Source organism: Syngnathoides biaculeatus, chromosome 6, assembly GCF_019802595.1.
Source record: "Syngnathoides biaculeatus isolate LvHL_M chromosome 6, ASM1980259v1, whole genome shotgun sequence".
Classification (NCBI taxonomy): Eukaryota; Metazoa; Chordata; class Actinopteri; order Syngnathiformes; family Syngnathidae; genus Syngnathoides; species Syngnathoides biaculeatus.
In genome coordinates this window covers 31843327-31863092 of record NC_084645.1, presented here as the reverse complement: position 1 = coordinate 31863092, position 19766 = coordinate 31843327, and the positions used below count along the sequence as shown (strand labels likewise).

Genomic DNA, 19766 nt, shown 5'->3' with positions numbered 1-19766 from the left:
TTTCCATCACGTTAGCTGCACTGGCCACATATTTATTCTTTACAAATTTCTCCTCCGTCAGAATCTTTAGGAGACACCTAAAATTTCACATATTTATCATAAGTTCTCCAGTGTTGGATTAACAAAACTTTAAAGAGTTTCACAGGGGTATACTTTTTCTCCATTTCCAATGAAATGAATTTGTTGAGACGGTTACCTTGTCTAACAAACGTCTGGCTGGTGTCCAAGAGGATCTCGCAGCCCTCAACAATCATGCGTTCGATTGCCAGGTTCTTCCTGATGTTCTCTGTCTCGCTCACTTCGTCATGCATGATTCTGGGGGGAACAAATACACAAACTGTTTGCCATTTCATCCTTTCACAATCATACTGGATACACAAATGATGTTCTCAACTTTCTAAATAACGTAATTTCCATCCTATAAGCCGTGACTTTTTTCACACGCTTTCAACCCGGCGGTTTATGCGGTGATGCACTGGCTAATCTGTGCATTTTTTTCTAATGGCCCTAAGGGGGCACTCGAGCGGAAAAGGTAAGCGTGAGACCTGTGGAATATATGTGCCGAGGAAGTAACTTTTACCGGTATGTTGTTGTTTTTTTTTTAACCGGCCCTATTAGCGCTCCGCTAGCGTTAGTGCTGTGCTAGTGTGTTACTGCCATGTCTCAGTGATTTTTACTGGTATGTTTTTTTTTTAACCGGCCCTGTTAGCTCTGTGCTGGCGTGTTGCTGCTATGTTACTGCAGCATCTCAGTGTATTAAGGTATGTTTTTTTTCTTTAACCGGCCCTTTTAGTGCTGTGCTACCATGTTGCTACTGTGTAGCTGCCTCACCTGTTTTTTTTTTTTTTACCGGTATGTTGTTTTTTTTTTAACCAGCCCTGTTCGTGCTACCGGGTTGTTGCTATGTTAAGCTAAGTTAACGTATTAAAATTTTGAAAACTCTTTCTGTGTACCATCTTTCTTTGTAAATATCATGTTTGTGTTTCAATGTGGGCACTTGTTTACACAGGTGCGGCTTATGTATGTACCAAATTATATTTCCTTTACTAATGTACTGGGTGCGTCTTATACTCAATAAGGTACGCTCTCTAGGCTGGAAATTACGGTACACGGTATGGACACAAAGATTGGATCAGTACGCCTAAAAATATTCTACAAGTTGGTGGAGAGGTTCTATGGAGTTTTTTTGGCCCATTCACCCATAAAAAAAAAACATTTGATGTTATACTTTAAGAGGGGCCTACTATTCACAAAAAAGTAATTCATTTAATGTTCTGTACATTGGTTAGACGTGATTAAAATGAAGTACACTGACGTCATTTTCCCAGCTCCTAACCCTAAAAAAATAATGGAAAATTTGCCAGTTTACCACATTTTAATAACGTACAAACAATATTCACTACGTGTTCAAATTAAATAACTTCAAAGTACTTTTTCCCCCCAGAGTATATATAGTGTGTCATACAGCTGCATATGTATACATTACAATATTTTGTTGACTTAATATGGTTAATTAACAATAAGAGTGATGAACATTTTTCGTGGTAAGTCTCGGTCCTCATCTCCTCCAAATACCAATGTTCTAATCCACTGATATACACGTGTATTTCATTAATACACTGTATTTGAAAACTTGTTCAATTCTGAGGCATTCCGGGTCAATTTTCAACACCCACTCACTTCCTAGTACTATAAAGGGTTTCTTGACTAGGAGATGTGACTAAGGTCTTTCATTCATATGGATTTTTGTAAAATGGAAGATGTGTCTCCCCTTTTAAATGTCACTTGGTCTTCTTTATTTTACCTCGAAAGCTCCTCCAGCTTCGATTTGGCGTAGTCCAGGCTGTTCCTCTCTATGTGTTCATGGGGGGTGTGGGCCAGAAGTTCGTGAAGCGTTAAGATGTAGCGGGGAATCTGCACACAACCACAGTGGCAGGGGGGAGGGGGGGGGGTGTCTGATATTACAGCTAACATGCAAATATACATGCTCCAGAACACAGAGACGCAAACCTGCGCAAACACTAATGAGCAGCGGATCAGAGGTGAGCCCAATCGTCACTCATCGGCAAAAATGTATTATAAATGCAGCACAGCCAGCATCACTGGCGTCATAAGAATGTGCACATCTTGCCACAGATGAGCCATTATGAAAGTCCGAACTTACAAAACTGTTTTTTTTTTTTTTTATAGTCGTGAACGTGAACAGTGCACCGCGAGCCACAAAAGACAATGTCCGGCCATTGAGGGTGATGATGAGCCGTGCTACAAGAAGGCGTCCGTGCTTAAATTTGTCTACATCATTGTGAAATAAAGATAAAAATAATAATTTAAGAAGAAGAAAACTCCAATAAATTAGTCTAGTAATAGTCATTTTTATTTTTAACATGTAGCTAAAATTGTGTTGTTGAAATGTTTTTCTTCATTTTTATCAAGCAGGTGTAGCACAACTGATGTCTTTCTCTCAGAACTTCCACACCTCACACTTGTTCAAATTGGAGCCCATTAGTGTTGCAATTCCCCAATATGCATATTTCTTTTAATATCACATGAATAAAGAACCAACATAAATAAAGTTACAACAGGTAACAATAATTCAATACTAGAGTTGCCTGAACAACAATTTGTAATTTCTGAATCAGGTTTTTATCGGATCAATACATAGTGACGGTGGTACTTAATGTTTTGGCCCAGAGTGAGAATAGATGTTAAGTGATGATTGAATTTGAAAATTCACTATAAAGGCAAGCAGCATGGTTTACATGAATTTGACAAAATAATAATGTAAGCACTCACCTGGAACATGGGGTAGGTGAGGAAGGTCTCCAGCGTTCTCTCCTCGCAGTCGGGCTTGGCCTCGTACTGCTTCAGCAGCTTGTCAAAGTCCCGGTTCTGCTTGCAGTGAGCCAGGATCTGGAGGCTGTACTGGTGGTTCCTCACAAACTCCTGGTAGATGTTCAGCATGGGCAGCAGGATGTCGAAAAGGTCGGCTAGCCAGGTAGCTCGGGTTAGTATTGTGATGGTCTCTTTACATTTATGAGAAATTCTGAAGTTTTCCTTACCCAAAACCAACGTAGGCCAGCTGGCTATCCTGGCTTTTAACCCCTGGTAGAAGATCTGATGTAGAAACATGATAGTTTCACTGCAAAAAAAAAAAAAAAAAAAAAAAAAAAATTAAAAAGTAGGGAAAAGAAATTAACAAATCTTACTCCCACAAGCAATTTTCATCAGTTTCCCGACATCCTGTGAATTAGTACCGCAGCGCTGATTGAGACGGGGCTGCTTGTGAGCGTGAATGCGCTCCGACGAGCGTGTGGGTGGATTTCCATTAGGCCAATGAGGGGTGCATGTAGATTAGTGTGCAATCTTAGTGGACAACGCTTGTCTGAAGGGATAGGGAGAGACAAAAACTTGATATGATTCACGATAAAGGGAATGCTTTCCAATTAATTGTCACAGGAGCCAATTTAAATCCCTGGAGGTACATGCTGCAATAATGTACCTCATTAGAAACACCCCCCTACTGGCTAATTGCTGAACTCCAATATTTCCTAGGTAAGGGTCCAACCTGTTGAGGAAAATACTGCTGACGTCATCATGGGTGATGGGCGGCTTCTTGGAGCTGGCGGCCATGCGGAGCGGCCTCAGGAAGTTGTTGACCAGAATGTGCAGCTGCTGCACGTACTCGGCTTCCGAGTCCAGCATGCTGAACACCACCTGGTTCCTTTTCCTCATGCTCTCGGCGTGCGGCGAGCGGATGTAATCCTGGATGATAGTCTTCCACTTCCTCCTGCAGATCCAACCGCGCAAGAAGCTCTGGACCTGCGGCCACACAAAAAAAAACGTATGGTCATTGTCTTAAAAAGATGCCATTAAAACTCAGCAAAGAAAAGGCCTTCACCTTTTTGATCTTTTTAATTTCAGAGTCATCTTCAGTCGGGGCTGCCGTGGGACTAGCGTGGATTTTCTCATTGTCTTTTAGCAGCCCTGCGATCTATCGTAGGGGAAAAAAACAATACTTCACTGTTACATAAATCTTATTTGCTGTACTTTTAATACAATGATTAGGTCAAAAGGGGCTGCGAGGCAGTGGGTTTTCAGCACATTTGAGCTAAGAAGCATTAACCATGATGACGCATGCACCTGATTGGGAGTAGCAGGTTAAACCACACCCAAGAACTTATTTGTTTTTATGTTGTAACATTTAACCTGGAAAAAACATACCGTGGATAGTAGATAATAGTTTATGGGTCTGTATAATGAAAGCTCTGGTGTCCTCATCAGAATTAGTAATTCATGATGAAAATCTGTCAGAAAAATCAAAATCTGAGGTCTTGTGAAAAGGTGACCTAATGCACATTTTTGCACATACAACAGAACAATAAGTCTCGTAAAATGTCTTTCTTTCATTTTACAAAGTTTGTTTCAGTGTATTTGTGTGATTTTGGCTCGTCCAAAACAAAAGTACTATGTGTAGTTAGGTAATGTTAAGTTAAATTATATTTAACCCGTGTTTGTTGATTTGTTTTGCTTTACTGTCCACGTTAAGTTATGTGATAACCAAGTCATTTGAAACCATCTGATGTTTTCACTGACGTTTTTTTTCCAGGGGAAACTGAAACTGTGGCTAGTTGCAGTAAATATTTACACTTCTGATTCATAATTTTTATCAAACAGTATGATGTATGGAGTTGTCTGTTGTCAAGATTAACCATACATTAAGTCATAATAGAAAATTAAGCAATGTTATTACCTTGCTAAGTGAAAGTTCAGCAAGCGCTTATTAAATACTGACATCAGTCAAAAATGTCCACTCAGAAAATAAGTATAGGTAAATATGTTGCGCCCACTAAGCTGGAAAGGTCAAAATTGTCAGCACATTCCACGTGTGTGGACAGCAAAAAAAAAAAAAAAAAAGATTAAGATTAAAGATACATTGTGTTGCATATTGTTACGTAAATCGCTGTACAATTATAAGAAGAGACTTAGGAGTCCCTTTCCCGTAAAATGTTTCCAATTTGCATTTTTTTTTCAAATATTTTGTATTGATAGCATGTGCTTTGGTGTTAACACACAGAAAGCCTCATAAAAATCTATTCCAAAATAAGGTTAAAATTGAATTTCAGTGTCCATGCGTTGCCTTTTAAGCAAACAACAACCTTTCCAACATGGCCGCCGCATAGGCACGACAATTAGCCAGGCTGCTAGAACGCCTTAGTGAATCTTTTCTGCAGCTCTGCAGTGTTGGCCACTCTGTCAATAAATGCACATATTTTGATCAATTTTCAATATTTCACACCTGAATCCCATTTTTTTATGAAATGGGCCAATCTCAAAGTTAGCATTCAATCGAACAAGCTGAATTAGCATTTTTTTGTGTGAGTCAGTTCACAATATTATCAAATATATAGGAACATTTTGTTTTGATGGCATAAAAATGTAAGCCAATACCAGATCTGTAATTCTACTTATGTATGGAGTTCTTTCGCCACCTCGGTTTAAATTCATTATGTTCCAAGTGGTAAAAACACGGACTGGAGCTGCTGTGAACTGTTTGATGCTAAGTGCTTCCATTTATTTTGTAGCCCAGCGAAGGGGAGCTAATTGTCATTGTATTTCATAGAAGAGATGCAATATAAAACAGTGTTCATGCATATTCTCCTCTTCTAATTCCATTTCGCGGGCATCGCATTAGCACATGAAAGCAAAATGACTATTTGATGTGAAGAATAGGGAAGGCAGCCCTGTTGGAGGCATTGTTGCTGAGAGGACATTCAAAGCGAAGAGCTGAGCACAGTCCTCCGTGTGACATGCAGCGGCCTCCGTGGCTTACTCTGGACGCCAAATTCAACCATCAGCATAATCTTACCGATTTTTTTTTTTTTTTTCAGTATTACTGATTCAATTTTTTTTTATTTGTTAAGATGGGAAGAGCAGAGTAGAGTTGGAAAGGGAAGTTGTGCAGAGTTGTAGATGAAGCACTGGTAATCTATCCATCCATCAACTGTCAACTGTATCGCTTATCCTCACAAGGCTCATGGAAGTGCCGGAGCCTATCCCAGCTATCTTGAGGTAGGAGGAAGGGTACACCATGAACTGGTTGCCAGTCAATCGCAGGGCACATACAGGCAACCAACCAGTCGCGCTCACAATCACACCTACCGGCAATTTAGAGTCTCCAATGGGTTGTTTTCTTGACGTCACGTTTTTTTTTTTTTTTTTGATGAATTACCCATACACCACTGCGCGCCACCATTTAACCGTTGTACCTAACGCGTACCAGTGTGGAGGTCTCCGTAATGCTCTCCTTTACTGTTTGTGTGTCACGGATGTCTCAGGAATCAAGTACACAAGAGAGGATTTGCAAACCATCAGAGAGCTTTTTATCGACAACTCTCGCCAATTCGCTGAAGTTTTTTCCAGAGTTATGAGTAGGCGCGCTCTTCAAAGCCTCGTGTTTCAGTACACAAGTCCGGCTGCGTAAGCGGGGACATTGTCTGACGCTTCCGACGAAAGACTTTGGACGTTCTCTGGCTCTGTGCTTCACGAAGACTTGGCTTTGTGGACGATTGCCCGACGCTGCTACCCCGCTGCCCGGTCTCAACCTCCATCGCACTGATGTGTCGCCGAGCTAAAAAGCTTAATCGATACTCTTTTCAGAAGGCCAATGTTACAGTTAAGATCCTTTTTTGATAGTCACTTGAAAGATTTGAGAATTTTTTTAAATACAAATCCAGATTTGTTTATTCTTTTGTCTTTCTCCCATTGTCATCAAATTTTAAACAAATAATAAATATTTGCTTGTAGTGAACTAATATACAGGTTTTAAAAAATGGAATAAATGGGGTTTGCCTCGATATGAAAAAAATAATACTCCACCACCTTTCATTTTCCGTGTTAGCATACAGGTAAGTGCTCCTCCTTTGTGACGCAGTCCTGAATCCCATGATGTGTGTATGCCAGGTAGCCCTATAGTCAGTCTGGGCTTGATGTGCTGCCGGTCGCGTCTTCAATAAATGCAGTTAGAAACATAATGTCGTCCACCTTGCCTATGTATGAGTAACGGGAGCTCAGGGATCAAAAATGGCCACCGTTTGAGGCAGCACAATGGGTGACATCACGTGAAAGCAACCCATTAATGCCTGTTTTTGGGATGCCGGTGCCTGGAGAAAAAAAAACCACGCAAGCACGGGGAGAACATACAAACTCCACATAGGTGGTGCCGGGATTTGAACCCCAGTCCACAGAACTGTGAGGCAGACGCTCTAACCAGTAATATTGCGCAACACATGCAAAATCTCCCACAAACCCCAATTACAATGAAGTTGCATGGGACAACGTCAACAAAAACAAAATACAACCATTTGGAGATCCTTTCATAAATGCATTCAATTTAATGCATTAAAAAGACAAGATGGTTGAGGCTGAAACTGCTGAAAGTTGTTGTTGTTTCGCTTATATTTAGAGTAAAAGAACACAGCATTCCCTAGCTATCTCCCAGTGAAAATGTGCGGCGCATTATGAAGCACGCAGTACAACAATGGAGACCCCAGACCGTTGGCCAATTGAAGTTATAAATCAAGCAAGTAAGGGGAAGAATTTCACCTACAAAATGTTGACAATTCGGGTCCTTGCCAAATGCTTATTGGGTGTGCTGAAAGGAAAGGGGATGAACACTGCTGTCCCAGCATTTTTTGTGACGTTTGGGTGGGCTCCACCACCACCAGCACCACCACCCCGCCCACGCAGCAAAGCTTTGCGAGCCACTGAGTGCATGTGATGGACAATGCACAGCGCATGCAGCTGTGCGACCTCAATCGACTGTGCAGGGCAGAAATGCGACTCAAATCGGACTCAAACGGTTACCTGAACCGTGATTATGAAAAACCGTTTTTGATTCAACGACATTTTGTGTTCCCTGTTCAAAGCCAGGCTCCAAATGTTTCGGACGCATGCCTGTTCAGCTCCATGTTAAATTTCCATCCTCCATAATCCCAGCGATTTGACTTTTACCTCGGACTTGAGCCTCTCAATCTCGATTTCCCCGTCTTCAATCTGTTGTCGAAGTTGCTTAGCGACCGTTTTCTCCGTCTCCACAATTTGAAGCAGATGAAGATACTTCTGCATGAGGGTCTCGTGCTCGGTGGCCAAGTTTCTGTAACTGTCAGAGGCGCGCACACACGCACATACACACACACAAGCACGCACACACACACGCAGAGGGAGGTTGCTGTCACTCGAGCGATGGCTTTCACATCCCGAGTGCTTGCAGCTCCAATCAAAGCAATCAGGATTTCTTGTGAACAAAGCACTTTCCTCCATCTCATTGCCTACGTAACCATGGCAACGCCACCCCCCTACACACTGAGCACATCAGTCAAATATTACTTACCGAAAAGTTCTAATTGCCAGTGTGTGAGCTTTTCACTGACGTTTTTTTTTTTGTTTGTTTTTGTTACCTGGCGTGTGATATGGCGGCCACCCATTCATCGCAGTCCTTCACATCTTCCGTGCGTAACTCGAGGGCCTTTTGGTTTTCGTGAGTGAAGCTGACGGTGAAGTAATACTGCAATAAAAACAAAAGACCAACGCGGTCGGCTGGTTAGAAGACAGACAGCGTGCACGCATAACATGCCGTTTTATAACCCAAACGAGGCACTACAGTAAATTCTTCTAGATTAGGGTTGTCAAATTCAGTTTCATCACGGGCTGAATTTGATCGTTACTAGAAGGGGCTCGCAACCGTACCAGGTTGTACCCCGCCTCTTGCCCAAAGATAGCTGGGATTGGCACCAGCATGCCTGCAATCCGCATTGGAATAATTGGTATGTAAAATGGATGGATGGATGGATGGATGAATGTTAATCTAAAGCAAGCTCTCAAACATGCGGCCCGCGGACCATTTTCGGCCCGCAAGATGATATTTTGCGGCCCCCACCTTAATATGAAAGTAAAATGGTAGTGCGGCCCTCGAGTTTTATATAGATGGCACTTTTACAGCATTGTGTGTGGAGCACACCAATCACGATGGGGTAGATGACTATCTGGCGTGTGACATCGACCGAGCTTGATACTAGCAGAGAAACGATTTTCAATAAGAAAGGTGATATTTTTTTTTTAAGAAAATTTACACACAAGTTGTAAACACCAGAGTTCTTCATCTTATTTTGTGTTTAAAAAAAAAAGATCTTGATGGGATTGTTTTTAATTTCTAATTTTAATTCCACATAAATCCATGTGCGCTGAGGCCAGACTCTGCCTCCAGCGGCCCGAAGTTAAATTGAGTCTGAGACCCCTGTTCTAAAGTAACTGTGCGCTTACTTGAGTACAATATTTAGCTACTCTACCCACCTCTGCTCGTATCTCAAGGCACCAATGTGACCATTTGCTGGAAAAAAGATTGGGAGTATCTGTTTGAAAATAATTGTTTTTAAAAAAAATTGCAGTTTCTGCAGCGGGTTGCAAAGCCAAATGCAAAGGAACATCTCCGGTGAGCAAGAAAGTAGACACGCGTGATTTGCGTAAGTGGGCCACGCAAAACCGTATTGCAGACCCGAGTTCGCCAGCTGTGTTGCAGCTGAAGCTCCTCGAGTCGGGGCTCGATGAAAGCCGCTTATGTCTTTACGTTGGCTTTGGCGCCTTGGCGCCCGCACGCGTTACGGAGCAGATTTGGAAGCGCGCGGGGAAGCCACGTCTTCATCTTCATCATCGCCCACCCGTGCAACGGATAGATAGAGCTCAGCGAGGGAAGCCTCCCCCGGCTCCGTTCCTGGGATGTCTCTTGGTTCCCAGGAGGAAATGCCATAAGACATGGAGGCTGGAGCCATGGCCAATTATGTAACTGTACGGTACCTGTTTCCTAGCAACTCAGCTCGACGTGAACGGTCGGGCCGTTGTTGCTTTTTGTGGTGTCACTCGAATCTTGACGAACGCCCTCGCTCTCTCGCACTGCAGCAGCGACTAATTGGAAATGGTTGTGATCTGCAAATTAAGCGGTTTTCGACATATGCGATTTTCGGTCTCAATGAAAGAACCTTGTCTTTTTTTTTTTTTTTTCTTACTATCTGGAGGGACGCTGGTTACTGTTTGAAAGCTCCACAAAGCTCTTCAGGGGTCATCTCCTCTGACCTTTTGACCCGTACCTGTTCAACAGGGGGGTGCGGCTCGGTGGAGCAGCTGTAGAACGTTGGCCTCACAGTTCTGAGGACTGGGGTTCAAATCCCGGCCCCGCCTGTGCGGAGCTTGCTTGTTCCCCCATGGTCGGTTTTCTCCCGCATCTGTCTCGGTGTGCCTTGCGATTGCCTGGCAACCAGTTTTTCCCCGCCTCCCGCCCGATGTTAGCTGAGATAGGCTCCCGCACTCCCTAGACCCTTGTGAGGATAAGCATCTCAGAAAATGGATGTTCAACAGGCGCCTATCAACCAGCAAATGATCGTTATTCATGGCTGACTGCTCCTACATCTTCACATTCATTAGGCATTCATCGTACTGTCAAAAAGAATCTATTTCTGGCAGAGAGGCACGCATGTCGCTGTACTTCCCCCCCCCCCCCCATCACGGTCCGTCTTCCACAGTGTCTGGTGAGAGGTGCTGCCAAACACGCTGCCTGCAACCTGATTCGCATTTACGCCTGAGTCATGCATCTTTAAAATCATTACCATCCTCAAGAGTCCCGGACGTGCGAAAGGAGATGATATCGGATGCAAAGTCTTTAAGCCTCTCATTTCTGAGAATGTTGGAGATTTTAACGCGGGCCGCAGCAAAGTTGTGGTTGCCCTCTGAGTGTCACTGATAACTGGGAAACTATCCATCAACCCATCCATTTTCTTGGCCGCTTATCCACACGCGGGTTGCGGGAGTGCTGGAGTGCTGGAGCCTATCCCAGCTGTCAACGGGTAGGAGGCGGGGTACAGCCTGAACTGGCTGCCAGCCAATCGCAGGGCACATGGAGACAAACAGCCGCACTCACGATCACACCAAGGGGCAATTTAGGGTGTCCAATTAATGTTGCATATTATTGGAAACCGGAGCACTTGGAGAAAACCCACGCAGGAACGAGGAGAACATGCAAACTCGACACAGGCGGGTCTGGGATTGAACCCAGGACCTCAGAATCGTGAGGCCAACACTTTACCAGCTGAGGCACCGTGCCGCCGACATGATTATCCTTGCATTCTATTTTTTCTTTTACCAGGGAGCAAGTAGAATCCAAGGAGAATTATCATGCATTTATGTATCCAGTCATTGAACATTTTCTTTCTAAAAGCACATTGGTAGGCCTAAAAATATCACAAAATGTGGAGATGAAGGTGGAAAAAAAAGTGCCAAATAGGAACAAATGTGGTCCCGGTTGTCTTTGGTGTTGTGTACTGCAGACCTGTACTGCATCATCCCGGGAGCTGTTTCAAATTCTCATCTTGTCTAGTGAGATGAAAGGGGCAAAAAGTCTGCTGGGTGTACACACTCACCTGTCGAAGCGCAACCTTGAGTGCAATCAGTGATGTAAAAATTGACAGCAGGTAGAAGTGACAATTGCTATCTTTGGAAGGCAGCGCCCATTAGATTGTGCAGGTGTGGAGGGAACAGAGCTGGGTCCAGGGGCCAAAGGTTGTACCAAAGTAAGAAGAATGTTCCTTTAGAGTAAGAAGGGAAAAAGTACGACGCCGAACCATTTAAGTAAGAGGGATTATTCAGAAAAAATACAGAAAAAATACCCAAGTACTAAATTCAGATTTGTTTTGTATCAAATAGACAAAAATATGAAATAAGAATGTGCAAATTAAGCATTCTTACCATTTGTTTTAATAAAATAAGATAACTTGAGGCCAATTCAGGCTACACAGTAGATCAGCCGGAAAACGTTGGCCTCACAGTTCTGAGGTCCTGGGTTCGATCCCGGCCCCGCCTGTGTGGAGTTTGCATGTTCTCCCCGTACCTGCGTGGGTTTTCTCTGGGCACTCCAGTTTCCTCCCACGTCCCAAAAACATGCAACATTAATTGGAAACTCTAAATTGCCCCGAGGTGTGATTGTGAGTGTGGCTGTTTATCTCAATGTGCCCTGCGATTGGCTGGCAACCAGTTCAGGGTGTACCCCGCCTCCTGCCCGATGACATGGGATTTGCTCCGGCACTCTCACAACTCTTGTGAGGATAAGTGGCTAAGAAAATGCATGGATGGATGGATGAGGCCAATTCATCTGCAAGAAGTATTCTAAAATGAAAGGGTGAGTTTGAAGTTTTGTTTTTGAAGAAACCACAGCACCCGAAGAAGAAAGAAGAAGTCAGGTTGACATGGAGACTTTTCGGTCATTCTGATTGAAAAACTCGGTCGACTGTTGGCAGTACATGTGACGTGATCTCTTTCGATCGGGTGTGTAGAATAAATAAATCAGAAAAGCCATGTGATGTGACATGTGCGCATCAACGTAAATGTCACGTCAGTCATCTAGAGAGCAAATTTTTTAGGGTTGATTTGACACTTTTATGACAACAACCAACATGTTGCTAGTAGGCCTCAAAACTGCAAAGTCGGCTTTAGCTTTCTTTCTTTAGACCAGATGTTTCTTGATCATATATTTTGATTATACTGAATTTCAACAGGTGGATTCATCGGTTCCAGTACTCAAAAACAACGCCACTTCTTCCAACTTCCACTTTGATCTTCAGAGCCACGCATACATCGTGGATTGTTTTTTTCTCCCCCACGTCCCCCCTCCTCACTGCTCGTTTTGAACGTGCATAAGCCTTTCGGCAGAGGATGGATAGCTCCGGTGGGTCTTTCTGGGTAGAAATAAAGTGGCCATTTTCATTCATGTGCTGTGGTTGATCCTGAAGTGTAGGTTTCATTTCACAGACATTATATTTTGGAAACACGGACGGACACAGCCCCTCAACAACAGCAGCCTATTGTTGACCATCACCTGGGGACACGCCCATTGAGGCACAACCGGGGAAATTCAAACCCCCCCCTCCAAAGTTTTAGTCCCCACCAACAACCATTTTGAATAATACTTGAAATGTCTTAAACAAACACAAAGAGTCCAGCCTCTCACAAGTTTGTCAAGCTTTAACTGGAGTACAAAACACGATGAAAAAAAAAACATATCAAATAAAAATTTAAAAAGTATTGCATTAAACCTACTCTGACATGTACAACTCGTCCCAAAAGTTACTTAAGTAAATATAAGTGCGGCACATCACTACCATTCTTTGAAGACAGCTGTCACGAACCAACGGTGCAGAGGCAGACCCAAATGCAGGACTCCAAGATGAGGACATGATGTTAGATGATGACTAACATGGGGAAAACTAAAAATCTTAACAGGAACGGATTAATCGAAGGGCACAGAATCACTGTGACGAGGATAGCTCAACACTACACTTACTCTCAGTGGTATAGAATCCAACTTACAGCGAATGCAACACACTGATACGAGGCAATAAAGTGGCAACGCCAGTGACAAAACTCCGAACTTAAATACGTGATCTAATTAGAGTCCGCATGGAAAACAGCTGTGGCCAGTGACAGGTGTCAGAGGTGACACCGCCCAGAGCGGTGGCCGGGCCACGGCTCTCTTGGTCGTGGTCCAGCCTTGCTCATCACAACAGCGAGTGATTGGGCAGAACATTAAAAGCATTTCGGAATAACACAACCATAACCAATACATAGCAATAATGAAAATAATGAGATGGTTCTCCGTTCAGTCATCAGTCCTCTCCACCCCACCCCACGTCTGCTGTGATGTTGGTGTTCTGTAATATACAATTAATCAGCTGTTATGTTAAACCTGGACAGCAGAGGGCGCAATCCAAACACGCAAATGGAAAGAATGCACTGTACTGTCCACACTGCATTTCCCTTTGAGCTCTTTTAGAAGGAAACTACTGTGGGCAGGCAGGAGGCATCTGCACAGTGCGCGAGGTGCGTTCAGGGACACTGCTTAAATGGGAAGCAATAAGTTATTTTGTAAAAATGTTTTACTAGGAACGTTATTATTTGTATCAGAATGCTTTTGTTAAAACACTGGAAGATCACAATAGTGGTAATATGAACTTTATTTTGTTTTGTAAAATAAGAATGGATAAATTATTGTTTTAATATAGTAAGCCATAGCTACGAGGAATGCAAATTTATCAAAGTCCTTTCACCTTTCGTTCATTCCCATACTGAGTCGCATCTTTTGTTTGCATGTTAAGGACAAAAGTTTTTATTTCAATTCATCGTTTAAAAATCGTTTATTTGTTTGTTGGTCGTATTTTAGTTGGACTTAATGGGTGGCAGGTGGCACAGTGTATCAGCTAGAAAACATTAGCCTCACAGTTCTGGGGTCCCGGGTTCAATCCCAGACCCGCCTGTGTGGAGTTTCCATGTTCACCCGTGCCTGCGCGGGTATTCTCCGTGCACTCCGGTTTCCTCCCAACATCCCAAAAACATGCAAAATTAATTGGACACTCTAAATTGCCCCTATGTGTAATTGTGAGTGCGACTGTTTGTCTCTATGTGCTCTGTGATTGGTTTGCAACCAGTTCAGGGTGTACCCTGCCCCCTGCCCATTGATAGCTGGGATAGGCTCCAGCACTCTCTGCGACCCTCGTGAGGATAAGCGGCTAAGAAAATGGGTGGATGGACGGATGAATTGGTGGCAACAATAGGGAAATAGAATGCTAGGATTTTGAGGGTAGTAAATAGCCCATCAGTGACTTTGGGCTAATTAATAAAAAAAAACTATATATTTGGGAAAAAAAACAATCGGATTGGAGCGGTGATTTTGAATTACGAACAATGAACTTCTTCACTTTTGGAAAGATGAACCGAATTTTGAACCGGTTCGCAGAGAAAATTAACTTTCCCAACACTGATCGTCTAATATTTCACAATGCAGTGTGCAGTATATCGCAGTTTGAAAGAAAATGCATGAAAAGATTTTTTCAATACCCAATAGCAATCAAATTTCTATTCAACTACCATGTAGCCCTAATCATTATGCCTATCAGTATCACTTGTCACTGATGCTACAAATTAATTGTATTTGTACTACAACTGGCATAATGCACATAATCATACAATATACAATATATTACACATACTTTTTGTGGAATAGTGAATAATTTGATGTCCTGCTAAATTGCTTTTGATTGTTCTGCAACACTAACAATAAAGTGTCGAATTGGACAACTGACCCAAATACTGTTAACAGCAAAGACGCTAAACAACAATTCTTGAGCCTCCCAGCCTCATCGTTCTTTAGGATGCGACCCGGTGTCGCCATAGAAACCCTGAGCTTGAATGACTTTTCCACAAGGATGCACCGAATGTAAGGTAAATACAAGGATGTCGAAGATGCGTAAGAACCCGAGAAATGCAAGAAAACAAGAGCAGGTGGCTACTTCACCAAGAGGCTTTGTTTGTTTATGTCGTAAAAGCCTTCATAATATTTATTGCAAAATTGATACATGCTCGCGCGTGCAGCATTCTGCTGGATCAGCACCAGGGCAGATGTTCTCAGCAAGAGCCAGTACCCACTTTGGATCTCAGCCTCATCCTATAACGGTGACGTCAACGTTCGCAACACGTTTATTCACGGACCATATGGATCATTCTCAAATTTATCCATCTAATTTTACAGCACGATGGCACAATGCGCCCATCCTGACTAGCTGATTTAGGCGGGCAAGAGATGTCGCATGCGCATGTGACCCACAACGCTGTGGCCTGTTGGCAGACTTAAAACACTGATGCCTAAAACAATATCCTCTATTTATTATAAGCTGACTTTGTGAGACTATTTTTATATGAAAGCCTTCTTTTGTTTCACATAATGAAATGCAACGATTCCATTCGGGGATTTTAAATCACAACTGGAAACCCTGCAGTTTCTTTTTTTTTTTTTTTCTTTTCTTTCTTTCCGTCTTTATTGTCTTCATTAAACATTTTTACCACACGATGGCACTGTTGCGTCCGTAACTTTTTTTTGCGTCTCTCCACCCCAAAAAAAAAATATCAATTGAAAAAAAAAAGTGGGCAACCAGTGCAAAACCATCACACAACACATGCACATTTTTTTTTACATAAAGTTCGACATGTGGAATAGTACAACATATGTAGGTTTACTGCCGATTTGACGAAATGGATGAACCGCTGGTTTGCTGCATAAGGAGCAGAACACTGCAGCAAGCATTGGCATTAGATGTTAATATTGTTACCTCATCATTAATGGCATGCATGGATTACATAACGCGCAAGACAGCAACCTGCAACCGCATGCTGCTGCTCCCCCTTCCCTTCTTTTTCTCCCCCCACTCTATATTGAGGTCATGCACGCATCTGACGAGAAAAGAAAATACGTAACATGCGAATGCGTGTATATTCAAAATAAAATGAGATAAAAGACACATTTGGAGCCTTTAGAACAATGCGTGGTGCTCCACACGTGCGTGTGTTTTGCGGGCACACCTGCTTTTCCAAACACTCCTTGGCCGAGAGCGAAGGTTTGGGCGAAGGCGCTCTGTCGCATATGCAACCCTCCAACAGGTACAATCCCGAAGGGCGAGAGCTGGACTCGTTCTCGAAATAAAAGAGCATGTTTTGCAAGAGCGCGAACCACTTGGTGTGCCATTTGGTGTTGTCCGAGCTCTTCTTGCTCAAGCACCCGCGTCTCGTGCCGTCCTTCTTCGCCAAAAGCCCCAGGTAGGTGACATGACCGTCATTCAGTCGTACTCCCTTCTGCATGTTTAGTGGAGAGCGGACTTCAGCGTGCGCGCTTACTCGGTCCTTACATCATCCCTCCCATGGCCCCGGAGAGGGAAAAAGAGCATACCCGGAAAGAAGAGACTTTTAAGTCAAAAAGCGAGAGCTGCATTGTGAAAAAAAAACCCTCGCAGGTCCACATTGTCCGCCACTGACAGAGAGACAAGATGAGGAGGGGGCGGGTAGGGTTGGGGGGGAGGAAGACTGGAGGTTGTGCGCTCGCTTCCCATGAAAAAAAAAAAAAAAAAAGATCTCCAGAAAGCAGCAGTCGAGCTGGCTGCTGAGCGAGGCAGAGCTGGCGCAGGTCACGTGACGCGTGCTTGGGGAAGCAGATTTCAGAACCTTGGACAGGGACCACTTCGCAACGTACTGCACAAAGTACTTCCGTCCTCACTCAGTCATTAGTTGCAATACGGCTCTGTTTAGAATATGCAACTTTCTGGAACTTTACATGTTGGATTTCTACATAGTGAGTCAAAATGCCTCAAAACCGCCCCCCAAAAAAATCTTTGATGTTGTCAGGGCTGAGGGTTTCAAGGTGATTAGGAGTCCAAAAACAAAGGTGGACTCAAGCGTAAGGGAAAACAAGAAAAGCATGGCAGTAGACCAGGGGGGACTACAAAAAAAGGTATATATTTGGGGGGAAAATATCGGAGGTAAGTGGTAGCAGGAGTAAAAATTCTAATTAAAAAAAAGTCCATAAGCCAATATTGACAGAAAGAAAAAAATACCAGGAAAAGACTAAAAAGCACACATAACATAATGATGGACGTTTGACAATCGGAAACCAGAAAATGAATAGAAAATAAACTCAAGAGATGAGACAGCTGGATAAGACGAGTGGCTGGTGATTGGTAGACAAACAGAACAAGATCGACAAGAACAGATGGGGACACAAACACGACGACTCGACGGGGGAGGCGCAAACATAACAACAAGGCAAAGCAAATCCAAAAGGCCAACAAAAATACAGACCGTGATAAATATGTGTAACATCCACCCGCCACATCTATTTTCTGTCATTCGCTTCTTGGGTAAACTGGCATCTCTCCCAGCTGACTTTGACCGAGAGGCAGGGTGCACCCACGATTGGTCGCCGGTCGAGCGGAGGGCACATCAATAAAGACATACAAGACAACCGTCCGTCCATTTTCAACACCGCAAAAATGTCGGAAAGACATTTTGGGGGACAATTTTCATGCTACAAATTCACACGCCGTCTTTCAAAATCAGACGTTCAAGATACGCGGTCAGATATGTGAACCATTGATATGGGAAAAGAAAAAAAAAACACGCCATAACAGTCAAGCGTCACTGTCAGTCTTGTTTGACACTGTGTGATCTGTCCCTGCATGGGCGCGTGTACAAGCCAGCGGGAATGTCTTTGTGTCAGTGTGTGTGTGTGTGTGTGTGTGTGTCATCTGGTGTTTTCTGCTGCTGTCACAGTGGATGCTGCCCGCCGTGGTGTCCTTCCCACAGTCGCCAATTACATGAGCCAGCACACTTCTAATTCGCCATAGCCCACTCAAACCACATTTACTAATTACGCTTTCCTTTTCATGGTTTTTTTTTTTGTTTTGTTTTTTTTTTTAGAAACACACTTCATTTTCACGGGCACAGGGCTCCCTCGTGCTTGTCGTGCGGAAAGAGAAGAACTTGTGGCAGTTGCAGCCTACCGGATGAGCAAATGTAAAGAGGCATCTTAAATCCTTTTAAAGGATGATGTCATGTTTAACAATCCGGATTAGTTTTACGTAATAAGAATCGTATAAAGGGAGTGATATTGTTTATGCGTGTGTTTGTGTGTGTGTGTGTGTGTGCGCGCACGGGGGTGTGTGTGTGTTTGGGGTGGGTCGGAGTGGCTCTGCAATGCAGTCGAGTTGGGACAAAAAAAACAGTTGAAGGCAGTGGCGTCGCTAGGCATATTTTGATGGGGTTGATGCCCCATTAAATTGTTTTTACCGCCCCCCCCCCCAAATGATTTCGTTGTATGTGGTTTTGTCCCAGTTTTTTAGTCCCTCTTCACCTTCCTATATCCAATCTCAAGCCCCCAGAAATGACTTATTTGTTAGCGTTTATTCGGAGACAAAGATAAAAATGAAATTGTTCCTCGTGGTCATTAGGGAGCAAATTTGACTGCAAAAAACTTGATTTGGAGGATCAAAAATCACACATTTATTGGATTTGGGCACAAGAGAAAACTATAGGGATGTTATTCACTATCATTTTTTTTTTGTTCTCTGCGAAGTTTGGAGTAAATCTGACGATGCGCTAGCTCTCATTGTGACCCAGAAAATGAGATGGCTCGAGCGCATGCCGCCTTTGTTTGTTCTTTGAACATAGCTAGCTTAGTTAGCTTGGAAAAATCACAATTTCAATAAGTGAAAGCAACAAGCCACCAACATTTCACATCATAATATTCAATAAATAATAATGTTGAGATGTTGCAAGCATTTTTTTTTACCCCATTGTTACAGTAATTTGAACAACAGTCGAACAAATTATTATCCTTGACTTCCGATTTGAAAACGAGTTAGCCATCATTCGGAGTTAGAAAACCCTCCCGGCAATTTTGTATTTATCATTGTTGCAAAAGAAAGCCTTGGGATTGGTCATTTTAGGGAGGAGGGTGAGGGGCATAGCGGCCAAAATTAAAAAATAAAAAAGGGGAGTGGGTGCATGCCATACTCATTTAGATGCAGGATTTTGGGAGCTTAAGCGCATTGAGATACAACTCCAGGAAGAGCCCTTTCGAGGCGAATTTCAGGCTGATCATGCAGCACTTCGAAAGCCTCCCGTTGACACGTCTCAATAAATCATTTTTCGATTGTTCCGCAATTCGGGGCAGGGGGACACCGCATTGATTATCGCTTTCTCCAATTTCCCCTTGCCGTTTACTGTAAAAGAACACAGTGTTCGATGCTACAGGTATATGCGGTTCATTCTTTGCTACCCTGCAATACGGCTTTTTTTTCAAATTGCTTTTTACAGTTTAAAATGTGTTTGGATAAAGCGTGCGGGAG

At 43.1% G+C, this 19766-nt stretch overlaps 1 protein-coding gene across 2 annotated transcripts in view; it reads right to left on the bottom strand.

The window, feature by feature from the left end:
• The window catches only part of LOC133501692 (ras-specific guanine nucleotide-releasing factor 1), a 51333-nt gene that overhangs the window by 15105 nt on the left and 16462 nt on the right, over positions 1-19766 (bottom strand). Inside the window, exons 1-9 of one of the 2 annotated variants that reach the window (XM_061821553.1) lie at positions 16450-16725; positions 8457-8563; positions 8011-8158; positions 3899-3991; positions 3566-3819; positions 3060-3139; positions 2794-2987; positions 1805-1914; positions 197-315 (exon numbers count right to left, since the gene is read on the bottom strand). In XM_061821553.1, the coding sequence (XP_061677537.1) occupies positions 197-315; positions 1805-1914; positions 2794-2987; positions 3060-3139; positions 3566-3819; positions 3899-3991; positions 8011-8158; positions 8457-8563; positions 16450-16725 (1381 nt within the window). Of the gene's footprint in view, positions 1-196; positions 316-1804; positions 1915-2793; positions 3140-3565; positions 3820-3898; positions 3992-8010; positions 8159-8456; positions 8564-16449; positions 16726-19766 lie in introns of those variants that run through there. The other variant, XM_061821552.1, reaches the window with a different exon arrangement.